The sequence below is a fragment of the Ixodes scapularis genome, unplaced genomic scaffold (genome assembly GCF_016920785.2).
Source record: "Ixodes scapularis isolate PalLabHiFi unplaced genomic scaffold, ASM1692078v2 PGA_scaffold11__112_contigs__length_91849675, whole genome shotgun sequence".
Classification (NCBI taxonomy): domain Eukaryota; kingdom Metazoa; phylum Arthropoda; class Arachnida; order Ixodida; family Ixodidae; genus Ixodes; species Ixodes scapularis.
Genome location: NW_024609837.1, coordinates 61203072 through 61216290, shown reverse-complemented (window position 1 = coordinate 61216290; position 13219 = coordinate 61203072). Strand labels below are relative to the sequence as shown.

At 47.1% G+C, this 13219-nt stretch overlaps 1 protein-coding gene across 1 annotated transcript in view; it reads right to left on the bottom strand.

Annotated features, from left to right (window-relative positions):
• Positions 1-5281, bottom strand: part of LOC8037461 (nicalin-1) — a 31337-nt gene extending 26056 nt beyond the window's left edge. The window contains exons 1-2 of the mRNA XM_029983165.4: positions 4905-5281; positions 1566-1756 (exon numbers count right to left, since the gene is read on the bottom strand). Of these exons, the coding sequence (XP_029839025.1) occupies positions 1566-1756; positions 4905-5079 (366 nt within the window). The 5' untranslated portion in view covers positions 5080-5281. The remainder of the gene's footprint in view (positions 1-1565; positions 1757-4904) is intronic.
• Positions 5282-13219: the final 7938 nt, after the last annotated feature.

Genomic DNA, 13219 nt, shown 5'->3' with positions numbered 1-13219 from the left:
CAACACATGTACAGCTATTCAATTAAACGACAAATAAAAGAAAAATTCAGAATATACAAAATGTGCCCCACACCCACGGTTATTACTTCTGAAAGTTAGTGTACTCTAACTGACGTAGTCTATTTTTGGTTCGTCGGAGAATTCGCCTCCGTAACACGTACGCTTTTCAATGAAGGAATGCTTATATTGTTGAAATGCAGATAGTACACCACAGATCCGCAGCACAATGCTTTCTTTGCGTTCTACCTTGTTTTTGTCATAGCCTTGATTGCGGTTCCTTCATATTTAGCATTTCTCGTCCAACTTGTTGGAAACATGAAACGTGCACGCAGGCTCAGGACAGCACTGTAAATAATAGTGAGGCTTACCGACAACCATTTGTTAAGCAACACCTGTAACATCAATTAAAGAGTCTACTGAGCTCTTGAGGTCTAAAAATATGCCACAATACAGCTGAATTATTTAAATAAAGTCACCTTTGTTACAAAGAATGATGCAAGCAGTTAGTCATGTTAGACAAGTGCAACCGCCGTTCCCAAAACTATAAAGGTGAAAGCCTTATATATGTCCCATTACGGGAAAAGGCGTCGTCGGTGCTGTGCCTGAAAGATCGCCATGAAAATATGTCATCAAGCACGCGCCGCTCAAGGTCAAAGCAGACGCGCCTCAGAAATAAAACATAAAGAAAAGCACAGCAACGCAGATGCATCGTCACAGAAGCCGTGAAGCCGGCGGAGGCGCCACGTCTGCACAGTGGGGGAGCGTGATATCACCGCTGGAGAGCCGTGTGCAAAAGGAAGACGTGACACCGACTAAATTGCGTTTTGCGCCGTCAATACTGCTTTAACTTTTTTTTTTTTCTCGTAAAATTCATTTGTTGACACAGATGTTCTAACCAAACAGTTTAAAAAAAAAAACTTTGTCTTTTATCTTTTCAGTGGTTCTTAGTGTGTATATTTTTTTTTTTTTGACAGTCCATTAGTTTGTGATAAGGCTCAAACGGTGATCGATGGCCTATAGGCGTGGTCAGAAAAAAGATATTCGTCATTTAAGTTTTTTTTTTTTTTTTTCTTACGGTCTTAAGCTTTATAGCTCATTATCTGAATGGCATAGCCTACAGCCACTAGATAGGCTATGCCTCAAAGTAACGACATCTCGGCTACCTTATGCCTAAAATCACGGTTGCCAGTCATCTAAAGCTTTATTTGAAATTGCAAGAAATGCTTTCCTGTCCTCTAGAAGAGCTAAAACAGTCTGCAACAGAGCACAACAATATAGCCCGAGAATCCAGACACGCAAAGAAAGTTCTGGTAGTTGCATTTTTTAATCGTAACTATCGCCAGTTGCATAGCACGCACTGCGCCGGGCAACAAGATAGCAGTGCCCACAAGGCAATCGGGGAATGAGGTGTCCATACTCTAAGCGCACCTAATTTAGTGACTCAAGCCTCCCTGCAAAACAAAAGTGTCTCATCAAGCAGGACTCGACTGCACTTCGCTGGCAACGAGGATGGGATGAAAGCGACACAGACAGGCCATGGACCATTAAAAAGGTTGCCTGGCTACCTTCTGTTTCTCCGGTGAAATGGTGCTCGTGTTGACGGGCAGGAGGATGAGCAGCCCCGCCGCCCCCTGCTGCACCACCTCGCTGAACTGGCCATGCGTGAGGTCGCCCAGCCGGGCTATCACCACTTTCCGACCGTACGAGGACGAGTGTAATGTTCTTGCCTCCGTGTTCACCGCTGAGCTCCTGCAGCCTGCGGTGACGGGAAATAAAATTGTTCGACATAGACGCACTGTCAAATGAATGAAGTAATTGAACGTGAGGGCACTCGAAAGGGTCTTTAACGAGCAGCACTCGTTAACAAAATTAGGTGGATTTATTTCCCTGCAAAATTTAGCGAGGAAATTGGGACGTCACGTAACACCACGACATTGTGGCACCGCGCTACACCGTGATGATTTTCCCGCTAAATTCATCAGAGAAATTGATGTCATGTGGTCTGACGTGATGTGGTGTCGAGTCACATGACCACATCACGACCTCAGGTCGTATGACACCACGACTTAAAACTGTAGCAACCTCAATTTCCCTGCTAAATATAGCTTGAAAATTAATGTCACGTGACATTATAACGCTATGCAGTCAAGCTAACACGAACAAAAAAGGCAAAGGCAATGTTTCCATATAAAGCTATCACTACAAAGCCAAACCACTTCAGGCGGCGATGTCTCACTATTGGCAGTAAATAGGCGGGTAAAATGAAAAGGCCTCGAATGCCATCAGCCGTAGGCAACTGAACGCTCCCCAAGTTCAGCTCTCTGCAACAACCTTTAGGGCTTCTATCTTGCCGAATGTGCAGCGCCCTCGACGGTGCCGAAGAAACTGCTGCAAACATTCTGTACAGAACTGGCTGCAGCAGACGACGAAGGAAACATGGGTGAACGGGAGAGGGCAGGCAAGGTACTGTGCCTTCCCTTCCCCCTCTCGTTCTTTTCAGTGCCACGTGGCAGGCGCTGTGAAAACAAGGATCCAGGACGTTCCCGCAATTCATTGCGCACCGACTCCATGCACAGTCTTTTGGGAGTTCTGCAAAAGATCTATTGGCATTTTCCGGCTGGTTGTTAACATTCCGGCAAGGGTGTACAGTGCATTTTGGCCATACTAAGACCAAGACCAGTCGATGTGGTTAACTGAACGGCCATGTTGAGTAGCCTTCATGCTATCATCTTTGTGTGGCGATTTAACATCGGGAGGAGCAAAGCCCATAGAGGACGAAACAAATGATTTCTGTCATTTGTTACAGAATCTGGTAGTTATCGAGCATTCAGTGGTGGTAAAGAACACTATGACCAAATGGACGAATGAATGGTATTGGCTATACCGTCTGTATCGGGCAGTAGCTTCTGCCACCTCTCGATGGAATGACGATAGCAATATTTAACCCCGAAAAGTGGCCGCATTACAGTGGAGCATGCGGTATTTGTGTCAAAAAGGATTCCAAAGAAACTTCTCCAATCAGAGATGGGCAAAGAGCTCTCTACCCTGAAGCAGGCAGTTTGAAGTTGCAAGAGATAATCTAATTAAATAAGTCAAATTATAAATTCAAAAGAAAAAAAAATAGGAGCGGACTTGCGGTACGAGAAATGACGTTGATATGTGCAAAAAGCTACTGGCAAAAATGTTATGTTAAATTTACCGGTAGACACCTGACTCAAACGTGCAAGCAGTGTTGCCAGGTCTACTGATTTATCAGTAGATCTACTGATTTTGTTCCGGGTCTACTGGTTCACTGAAAAACAAGAAAATCTACTGACTTTTTTTTTTAGTAAACATATTAAAAATTTATTATATGGCCCTTTCAGTTCCCAGTGTCGCCCATCAAAGGAAACTCATAATGACCCAGAATAAAAAACGAAGCACTGGCTAGATGGCCCAGAAGCCCGTCCTATTCGAGTGACGTAGCCGTATATTCATCTAGCTATTCACCCAGAGCAGGTTCGGCAGGTTGGGCAGGTTCGACGGTGACATCCGGGCCAGAGCCATATATGGAGAGAGTTTGGCTAGTCTATGATCTTGCCGTAACGTCCCTCTCCCGAGTGAGCTAATCAGCCCGCGGCGCAGAGCGAGAGGTGTTTGCGCATGCGCCTGAACTCTCGGCTGCTCCTATACAATCTACTAGAATAGCTTCGAGTTGAGCGGAGAGAGCCGCAATTTTCATTCATTCGTTCGGCGGAATGCATGAGATCGACATCCAAATTTCAGTTATTTTCTTTTATTTGGCAGGCTGTGGCAAGAAAATGATATAATGCTATTCCTCGGTGGCTTAAAAAGCTAACGAATGAAGTTTCTCCACGTTTGAACGCAAACTTTGAGCCAGGCGAAAAAGAAATAAGCCCGTAGCAGACGACGCGTAGCCTCAACAGTGCTCCGGACCAACAGCGTTGCTTCAAAAACCTTCCACAGCCCAGTAAGGAAAGATAACAGCATGCAGAGGACTTCCATTGGACATGTTCGCGCGCTCTTGCCGGAGCGTCTTGTTTCGGTTTCGTTTCAATAATAGCGACAGGTGAACGTCGCACTGTCGCCTTCATCTGTGATCCCAAAAGTGCCTCAGTCTCGATTTCAAAGAATAATCCTCGAAACAGTCAATAATGACTAAAACAAAAACATTTATGGTGCCATTTTAATTTGTCCTTCATATAAAGTTACTCGAGAACTGGTCTTGATTTTTTCTTTAATTTTTATTTGTGTTTATTACCATGTTATTTGTTACTCTATACTATTTCTTCGAAGTGTGTATTAATGGAGATAGCAAAACATGGCAAAAAACACATTTCGTGGAATCTACTGATATTTGTGCAAATCTACTGACTTTTTGGGGATCAATCTGCTGACTTTTTTTTTCTCCATCTGGCAACACTGCGTGCAAGTAGTGTAACAAGTTCGAGTGTAATACATGAATATTCGGAACAAGTAAGCGCGCTACGGCAGGGTATAAATGATTGCCTTTCCAACCTAGGTAGGATACTGCGAACTTCCTCTTTGGCGTCGCGTCCGTGGAAGAACTTTGCAAAGACGTTAAACGCGCAGTTTTCATCGGCGCGACGGGTTCAATGTCCGATCTCCGCCCTTACCCGTTTCGATGAGCATCGCACCGGCGTGCGGACACAAATCACTAACGCGTGATGAACGTTAAAGAACCCCCTCCAGGCTACCAGTGGAACAGCACTGGCTAAATTTATCGTCTGCGGCGAAGACACCGGACGCCCATTAAAGGCCGACAAAACTCGCTGCCTAAACATACACACAACGCTATTCCAGCGTACGATAAGCAGTCGTACTTTCGGCCTCAAGATGACACGCAAATCGGAGCTGAGCACTTTATTGGAGAAGCCACTTACCGTGCGGCGATCCTTGCAAATCGTAGTGCTGCATGCGGTACACGGTGAACTCGTGGGCTCCGAGCACAGGCGTGACCGGCGAAATGGCAATTAAAAGTGGCACGAAAACGATCACGTAGAAAGGTAGGTTGCCCCGCAGGAACTCAAAGACGCCTTCGGCTCCGTCCAAATACATTGTGAAAGTCTCGAAGACGAGAAGTGAAGAAGATTTTTGTCGATGTTTTCCTCCTTGCGAGGATTCCCCCCAGTTACCCACTTCAACGAGATTTACCTCGCCGCTGCGAAAAAGTTGACCTCGCTCACCTTCCTCTCGGCTGACGATGATGATGTTGAAAAATGTAATACCTATTACTGTGGATCAATGGAAACCCCTAAGCTCTTAATCGGTCGTTGACTCGCGCCATCTAGTCATTACCCACGTGTCCCTTTTTTTTAATTTTTTTTTTCATTTTAAAGTTTGCGTTTTGTGTTTTCTTTTTTTTTTTAAACATTCAATAATTATGGTTAGTTTTAGGTTATCAAAACCTCGACAAAAGAAATCAGCTATTTTTTTTTACCTTGTTTTAAAATTTGTATTAAAAGACCAACGAGGTATAGGGCATTAGAGTGATAAACTGGCAGCTGAAAGTGACCCCCAATTGACCGCCGCCATGTTGTACAATTTTGACCACTAGACACGTGACCAGGCCAAATCTATGACGTAACCAGACCAAATCTCTGGCGTCAACGATAAGATGGCAGCGCCCAGTGCGTGTCGGAAGCGTTGTGGGCGTTGATCGGAGTGTGTGGATTTCGTGTGCGGAATTCGGTTTTTCAGGGTTTTGTATGCTCCCCGCGTAGGAATAACGTGAAGTAGGAGGGAATGAGGCTTTTATTTTTTATTTAATTCAGAGTAAGCCAGATTCGGTCCCGTGCTTCTCGTACGGGCTCGGATCACTACCTCGGACATCGCTCGGTCGTTCGAGTTTAATTAAAATATCCGCAATCGTTAACCACGGGAGCTCCTCCATAATCGCTGAGTCGAAGGATACGTCGAACCCATCCGGAACGCGGAGTCTAAAGGTATGTAGGACGTAACCAGAACGCGGAGTTCTAACGGTACGGCGGACGTGCCCGGGCAATTTTCTTAGCTCGACCGTCAAGATTCGCATTTGAAGCAGCGAGAGAAGTGTTGAAATCTCCGAACTGCTCGGTGCTGAGCTAACTACGGACCACTTCATTATGTGATCCGTAGTGACGTGAAAAAGACCGACGGCGGTCACTCCGGGGGACGGCGGCTCCCGGCCGCCTGCCGGGTGCCTTCTGTGAAGGGGCGACAGTCGTATAAGCAGTACTGTACCAGCTTCTCTTATAGTTATGTTGTTCTCAAGCAGCTTCCCGATCACTAAACCCCGCAAACGCGTGCCGAAATTTCAAAAGGTGTCTGCCAACCTGGAAAGCCTTGAACTCCCAGGGAATTTCGGATCATCTGGGAAAGTCGGGGAATCATTCAAAAAGTGGGCTAAATAAGGGAAGACGACTAGTGAAAGCGGCATGGCGGTTGCTCGTCGGCACGGCCATGCTGAATGACATTGCCGAAATGTCATCCTTCGACTCAAAAACTCAAGGAATTTGATCAAAATAGTCAGGGAATAACTTGAAAAATTCGGGGAATTTGAAATCAGTAGTTTGTTAGACACAATATTTGATTTTCTTGGCACTCCATGCGTTTTTACACACGACAGGCACACGCCCGTGTATCACACGGCAGCCAGGCCAAGCGGCTGCCAGCCCCTTGTGCAAGGTCGATAAGACGCAAGCGTGGAACGCTTTCGGACTGCTGTAAATACACCAGCGGGAGCGTCCGGCCGTAGTCCGACTGCCCACGCTAGGACACCCGACACAGACTCCGCGTCCTGGGTACGTCTGACGTATCTTTAGATTTTGCATCCTAGGTACGTCAGACCTATCTTTAGACACAGCGCCTGATAATAGTAGTGAATTGGGTCACGTTCAGTGCGCAAGTCACTTTATTACACTCGGAGAGCGGAATTCCATTCCCGTTGCGCAGGTAGTTCCCGAGCTAGGCATGCACTTGAAGACTATGTTTCACTCTTTCACAAAGCAAGCTTTGCGGGACCCCTTCGCCCTTGTGCACCCATTCGCAGGTCGTGTCGCCTTTCCTCACGTAACTCCCGCAGGTTCAGTGAGTTGCCGAGCCACTGCAGCCCTGGCGTCGCTCGGTACATACAAGAGGCGGCTCACGTCGGTCGTCCAGCAGCGTACTGGAGGGACGCAAAGCTAGCAGCCTCCTTGGTGCATGCAAGACGAGGCTGAGCAGAGCTCCAAGCTTTTCTGACGTACATGTGCACTCCAATGAGACCGGTGTCGCACCCCGATTCCTAGAGATGTGGTCGCACTGGCAGTCTTGTCGGTCCCTGGGGGCCGTCGAGGAGTGCCAGAAAGCAAAATTCCATCCTTCTTGCGCAGGTAGTTCCCCAGCTAGTCACTTCCTTGACGACGTTGCACCCTCTCTGGAAGCAAGCTTCGGGATGCTCTTGTGCACCCATTTGCAGGTCGTGTCGCCTTTGCTCACGTAACTCCCGCAGGTCCAGCGAGTTGCCGAGCCGCTGTAGCCCCGGCGTCGCTGGTCGTGCATCCTGGTCCTGGTCGTGCATCAACCACCGCTGCCCATTTCCGCTGAGTGCTTGGGTGTGGTAGCTTGACGTGCTTTCACAGAAAGCTGTATGCCTTTGCCGAGTAAAAATGGAGCGTGAGGGCAAACTTGCGCACATCCTCTGTACATGCGTTTTTGTTGCGCCTGACTCTTTTTAAGACGAGGTTGCGCATTGTGTTGGTGAATGCATTGTCAAGTATGTCAACTGCTGGCTTAGGAAGTCGTTTCCTCAGTTCACGGAGCAGCGTGTTCAGCTTCCTAATCCTGGCCGTCTTCCGATTGATCTTCTTCTTTGCCTGTTTCAACAGTTTCTTTGCCTTCTGCAGCTTTTGCCTACTCGTGGGCAGGACCCTGTGCAGTCGTGGTGACACAGCTGCGTACGAGTGGTCACCGAAGGAAGTGTTGCGTCGCTTGAACACAGCTTCAGGGGGAGTCTCTGACGTCGTAGCCTGAGAGGGGGAAGTAACCAGCTTTACATTGCTTCCAGAACCAGCAGCAGCTTGGGCCTCTCCTGGGGTTGGCTGATCAGTCGTCGATCCAGGCTGCCTCTCTGGAGGGTGAGACCTGTCAGCAGAACAACGAGCGGTGACATTCAAGACTGCCTGTATTCCACAAGACTGTGTGCCAGGGCATGCATTCTTGGCAGGTTATACCGTGCAGTGTGATATGTGACCACACCTTTTATGCGTTGGCCAGGACTGGCACTGACCCACAAAAAGGGGGTGCTGGGAGTTCTGGCTTATGAATAGGGTTCCATGTTTTGGGTGTTTTTTAATTTGTAAGTATTACCTGGCTCAGTGAGCAAAAGAAGAGCCGTGATCAAAGGGTGCAGCCAAAAGCTGTAACCAAAAGTTGTGTCCAAATGCCGTGACTAATGCGACGCAATCTAAGGAAAAAGAAAATAAGAGAAAAACAAACAGCTGTGCTCACGTTATCATTTTCGTCATGTGACTTAATTATTAATCACGTGGTCAAACAAAAAATAAACCTAGAAATAAATTATCCCCTGCCCGGTTTCGAACCTAGGCTCTTATGATCGCAAAACTAGTGTGCTATTCATTGGGTCAACCTTGCTCATTGACGTCAATATAACTCGGCCAATGGTAATGCTCACGCATTCTCACATCATGAAAGAAAGCTGAGGTGCTCTCGTAGTTTTATTTTTTTTTAAATGGGGGTGATTTTTTGGTGCTTATTTGTTCTCTTGAATTTTGAGCTTATCAGTGTCTTTTTTTGATATAGACTAAAACTCTGAGTGTCACGGTACTTATGTGGTAAAAGCAAATGCATATCTGTGGCGTTTCTAGGAGACACAACATGATATGCACTACTCATTGCTAAATGGAGCACATAAAAACAATTTCCAAAGAAAAAGAGCAGCCTCGCAGACAGTTCAGTGCGGTCGGTGTTGTGGTTCAACAAAAGTACAGACGTTTATCAAGGTTCCCTGCCGTGGAAAGTGCAATTTCTCTTCAAAGCAAGCTCAATTCGGGTTCTTTCGGTTTTTGCAGATTTCAAGAAAAATCGTTTGGAGGTCATATTTTTATGTATATCAGTATATACTGAAAACACGTAACCCACTTATAATTGAATGATTGTAAAAAGCATACAGCATGCCATGGAATTATTATAATGGTGGTGGTTGAAAGTGTTGCAAAGAACCTGAATGTTTTACTCGAACCTATCAACTTGATCCCAAAGATGCCACTTTTCTAGTGATTCGTTGACCACCACTTTCAGATACAAGAGACACACCTTTGCAAGTTGTGCAACTAGTCGCCCGAAGTACCTGAAAACTGGAGCTTGTTACTTCCCCCTCTCAGGCTACGACGTCAGAGACTCCCCCTGAAGCTGTGTTCAAGCGACGCAACACTTCCTTCGGTGACCACTCGTACGCAGCTGTGTCACCACGACTGCACAGGGTCCTGGCCACGAGTAGGCAAAAGCTGCAGAAGGCGAGGAAACTGTTGAAACAGGTAAAGAAGAAGATCAATCGGAAGACGGCCAGGATTAGGAAGCTGAACACGCTGCTCCATGAACTGAGGAAACGACTTCCTAAGCCAGCAGTTGACATACTTGACAATGCATTCACCAACACAATGCGCAACCTTGTCTTAAAAAGAGTCAGGCGCAACAAAAACGCATGTACAGAGGATGTGCGCAAGTTTGCCCTCACGCTCCATTTTTACTCGGCAAAGGCATACAGCTTTCTGCGAAAGCACGTCAAGCTACCACACCCAAGCACTCAGCGGAAATGGGCAGCGGTGGTTGATGCACGACCAGGACCAGGACGCACGACCAGCGACGCCGGGGCTACAGCGGCTCGGCAACTCGCTGGACCTGCGGGAGTTACGTGAGCAAAGGTGACACGACCTGCAAATGGGTGCACAAGAGCATCCCAAAGCTTGCTTCCAGAGAGGGTGCGACGTCGTCAAGGAAGTGACTAGCTGGGGAACTACCTGCGCAAGAAGGATGGAATTTTGCTTTCTGGCACTCCTCGACGGCCCCCAGGGACCGACAAGACTGCCAGTGCGACCACATCTCTAGGAATCGGGGTGCGACACCGGTCTCATTGGAGTGTACGTGCGTCAGAAGAGCTTGGAGCTCTGCTCAGCCTCGTCTTGCGTGCACCAAGGAGGCTGCTAGCTTTGCGTCCCTCCAGTACGCTGCTGGACGACCGACGTGAGCCGCCTCTTGTATGTACCGAGCGACGCCAGGGCTGCAGTGGCTCGGCAACTCACTGAACCTGCGGGAGTTGCGTGAGGAAAGGCGACACGACCTGCGAATGGGTGCACAAGGGCGGAGGGGTCCCGCAAAGCTTGCTTTATGAAAGAGTGAAACATAGTCTTCAAGTGCATGCCTAGCTCGGGAACTACCTGCGCAACGGGAATGGAATTCCGCTCTCCGAGTGTAATAAAGTGACTTGCGCACTGAACGTGACCCTATTCACTACTATTATCAGGCGCTGTGTCTAAAGATAGGTCTGACGTACCTAGGATGCAAAATCTAAAGATACGTCAGACGTACCCAGGACGCGGAGTCTGTGTCGGGTGTCCTAGCGTGGGCAGTCGGACTGCGGCCGGACGCTCCCGCTGGTGTATTTACAGCAGTCCGAAAGCGTTCCACGCTTGCGTCTTATCGACCTTGCACAAGGGGCTGGCAGCCGCTTGGCCTGGCTGCCGTGTGATACACGGGCGTGTGCCTGTTGTGTGTAAAAACGCGTGGAGTGCCAAGAAAATCAAACATTGTGTCTAACAAACTACTGATTTCAAATTCCCCGACTTTTTCAAGTTTTTCCCTGACTATTTTGATCAAATTCCTTGAGTTTTTGAGTCGAAGGATGACATTTCGGCAATGTCATTCAGCATGGCCGTGCCGACGAGCAACCGCCATGCCGCTTTCACTAGTCGTCTTCCCTTATTTAGCCCACTTTTTGAATGATTCCCCGACTTTCCCAGATGATCCGAAATTCCCTGGGAGTTCAGGGCTTTCCAGGTTGGCAGACACCTTTTGAAATTTCGGCACGCGTTTGCGGGGTTTAGTGATCGGGAAGCTGCTTGAGAACAAGATAACTATAAGAGAAGCTGGTACAGTACTGCTTACACGACTGTCGCCCCTTCACAGAAGGCACCCGGCAGGCGGCCGGGAGCCGCCGTCCCCCGGAGTGACCGCCGTCGGTCTTTTTCACGTCACTACGGATCACATAATGAAGTGGTCCGTAGTTAGCTCAGCACCGAGCAGTTCGGAGATTTCAACACTTCACTCGCTGCTTCAAATGCGAATCTTAACGGTCGAGCTAAGAAAATTGCCCGGGCACGTCCGCCGTACCGTTAGAACTCCGCGTTCTGGTTACGTCCTACATACCTTTAGACTCCGCGTTCCGGATGGGTTCGACGTACCCTTCGACTCAGCGATTATGGAGGAGCTCCCGTGGTTAACGATTGCGGATATTTTAATTAAACTCGAACGACCGAGCGATGTCCGAGGTAGTGATCCGAGCCCGTACCAGAAGCACGGGACCGAATCTGGCTTACTCTGAATTAAATAAAAAAAGAAAAGCCTCATTCCCTCGTACTTCACGTTATTCCTACGCGTGAGAGCACACAAAACCCTCAAAAACCGAATTCCGCTCACGAAATCCACACACTCCGATCAACGCCCACGACGCCCACAACGCTTCCGACACGCACTGGGCGCTGCCATCTTTTCGTTGACGCCAGAGATTTGGTCTGGTTACGTCATAGATTTGGCCTGGTCACGTGTCTAGTGGTCAAAATTGTACAACATGGCGGCGGCCAATTGGGGGTCACTTTTGCCTGATGAACGGTATACTAGTTTATCACTCTAAGGCCCTCTACCTCGTTGTAAAAGACAAACAAATATGAAATTGACTGGAGTGTTGAAACAGATGTCACATTTCTCACAGCTGCAGATTTATATTACACTTGCGTGCGTTATCTTTGTTCGTGAACTTTCGCATCAGAATATGCAAAATCGGCATTTACCTTACGTAAAAACACCGTCTTACATTATCAATCATGAGAAAAGTTTAAATGGATGACTACTACATCACAAAAACTGCAGGGTTGACAATACTGGCCGCATTGTGTTTTGAAGTTTCATCGATGCATTGCCATAGCATTTTACTGCAGTTCACTGCCTTCATCAAATATATTACCGAATGGTCATCATTTTATTATCAAGAGGTTAATGGACAAAGGTACATGCAATCTGCATGCAATCGTATCTGTAGACTGAGGATGCTCCACATGGTCAGAGTTCCATTAAAAATGTTTGATAAAAGACTCTGTCGTCGTTTCAAGACCGAGATCCTAAGAAAACTCATTTTGATAAACCGGGCTCAAAAATTGCATTTGACCAAACAACTTTTAGTGAAGTTGTTTAGTGAAGATGACTTTCATAAATATTTTTATAAAAAAATCAAAGATGTTTACAATTCTCTGTAATGCCAAATTAGAGCACAGCTCTTGGGGAGAAGGAGGGGAAGGTACGCAAGGGAGGGTCACGTGTGACGTCAAGAGGGTAAAATTTTCTGCTAAATTTAGCGGCGAAATTTTTCCGCTAAATTTAGCAGAAAAATTTTTCCACTAACTTTAGGAGGAAAATTTCCCCGCTAAATTTAGCAGAAAAATTTTCCCGCTGAATTTAGCGGAAAAATTTCCTGCCAAATGTAGCGGGAAAATTTGCCCTCGGGATGTCACACGTGACGTCGTTATGGGAAACGTCCCATAATGCAATGAGCAATTAAGCCGATGGTGATGCCACTCAAGTCGGAAACGAGCGCCTAAGAGCTGCGCTCTAAAATGGCTTTGTTTTATTGACAGGCATATGCAACACTTTATAGGGATCAGAGTGCCTGCTCTTCGCAATGCAGCTGTAACTTCGAGAATTAAAATGTGTTGGGCAAACCGCTGGTCCATCTTCCGCCAATATTATCACTAGCCTAGCAGCAACTTTGAGAAAATGATAGTCTAACAAATTTTTTATGAAGCGAATTGAGTACATGTCACTTCAGCTGTTTATGAAACACCGACCAAAATGCCATTTGTGTGGCCGCTCGAATAGTGCAGCAGGCCAATCAAAATGTGAACCCACATTTTGCATCTACCACAAGTTTTTCATCAGATAAGCATGCTGC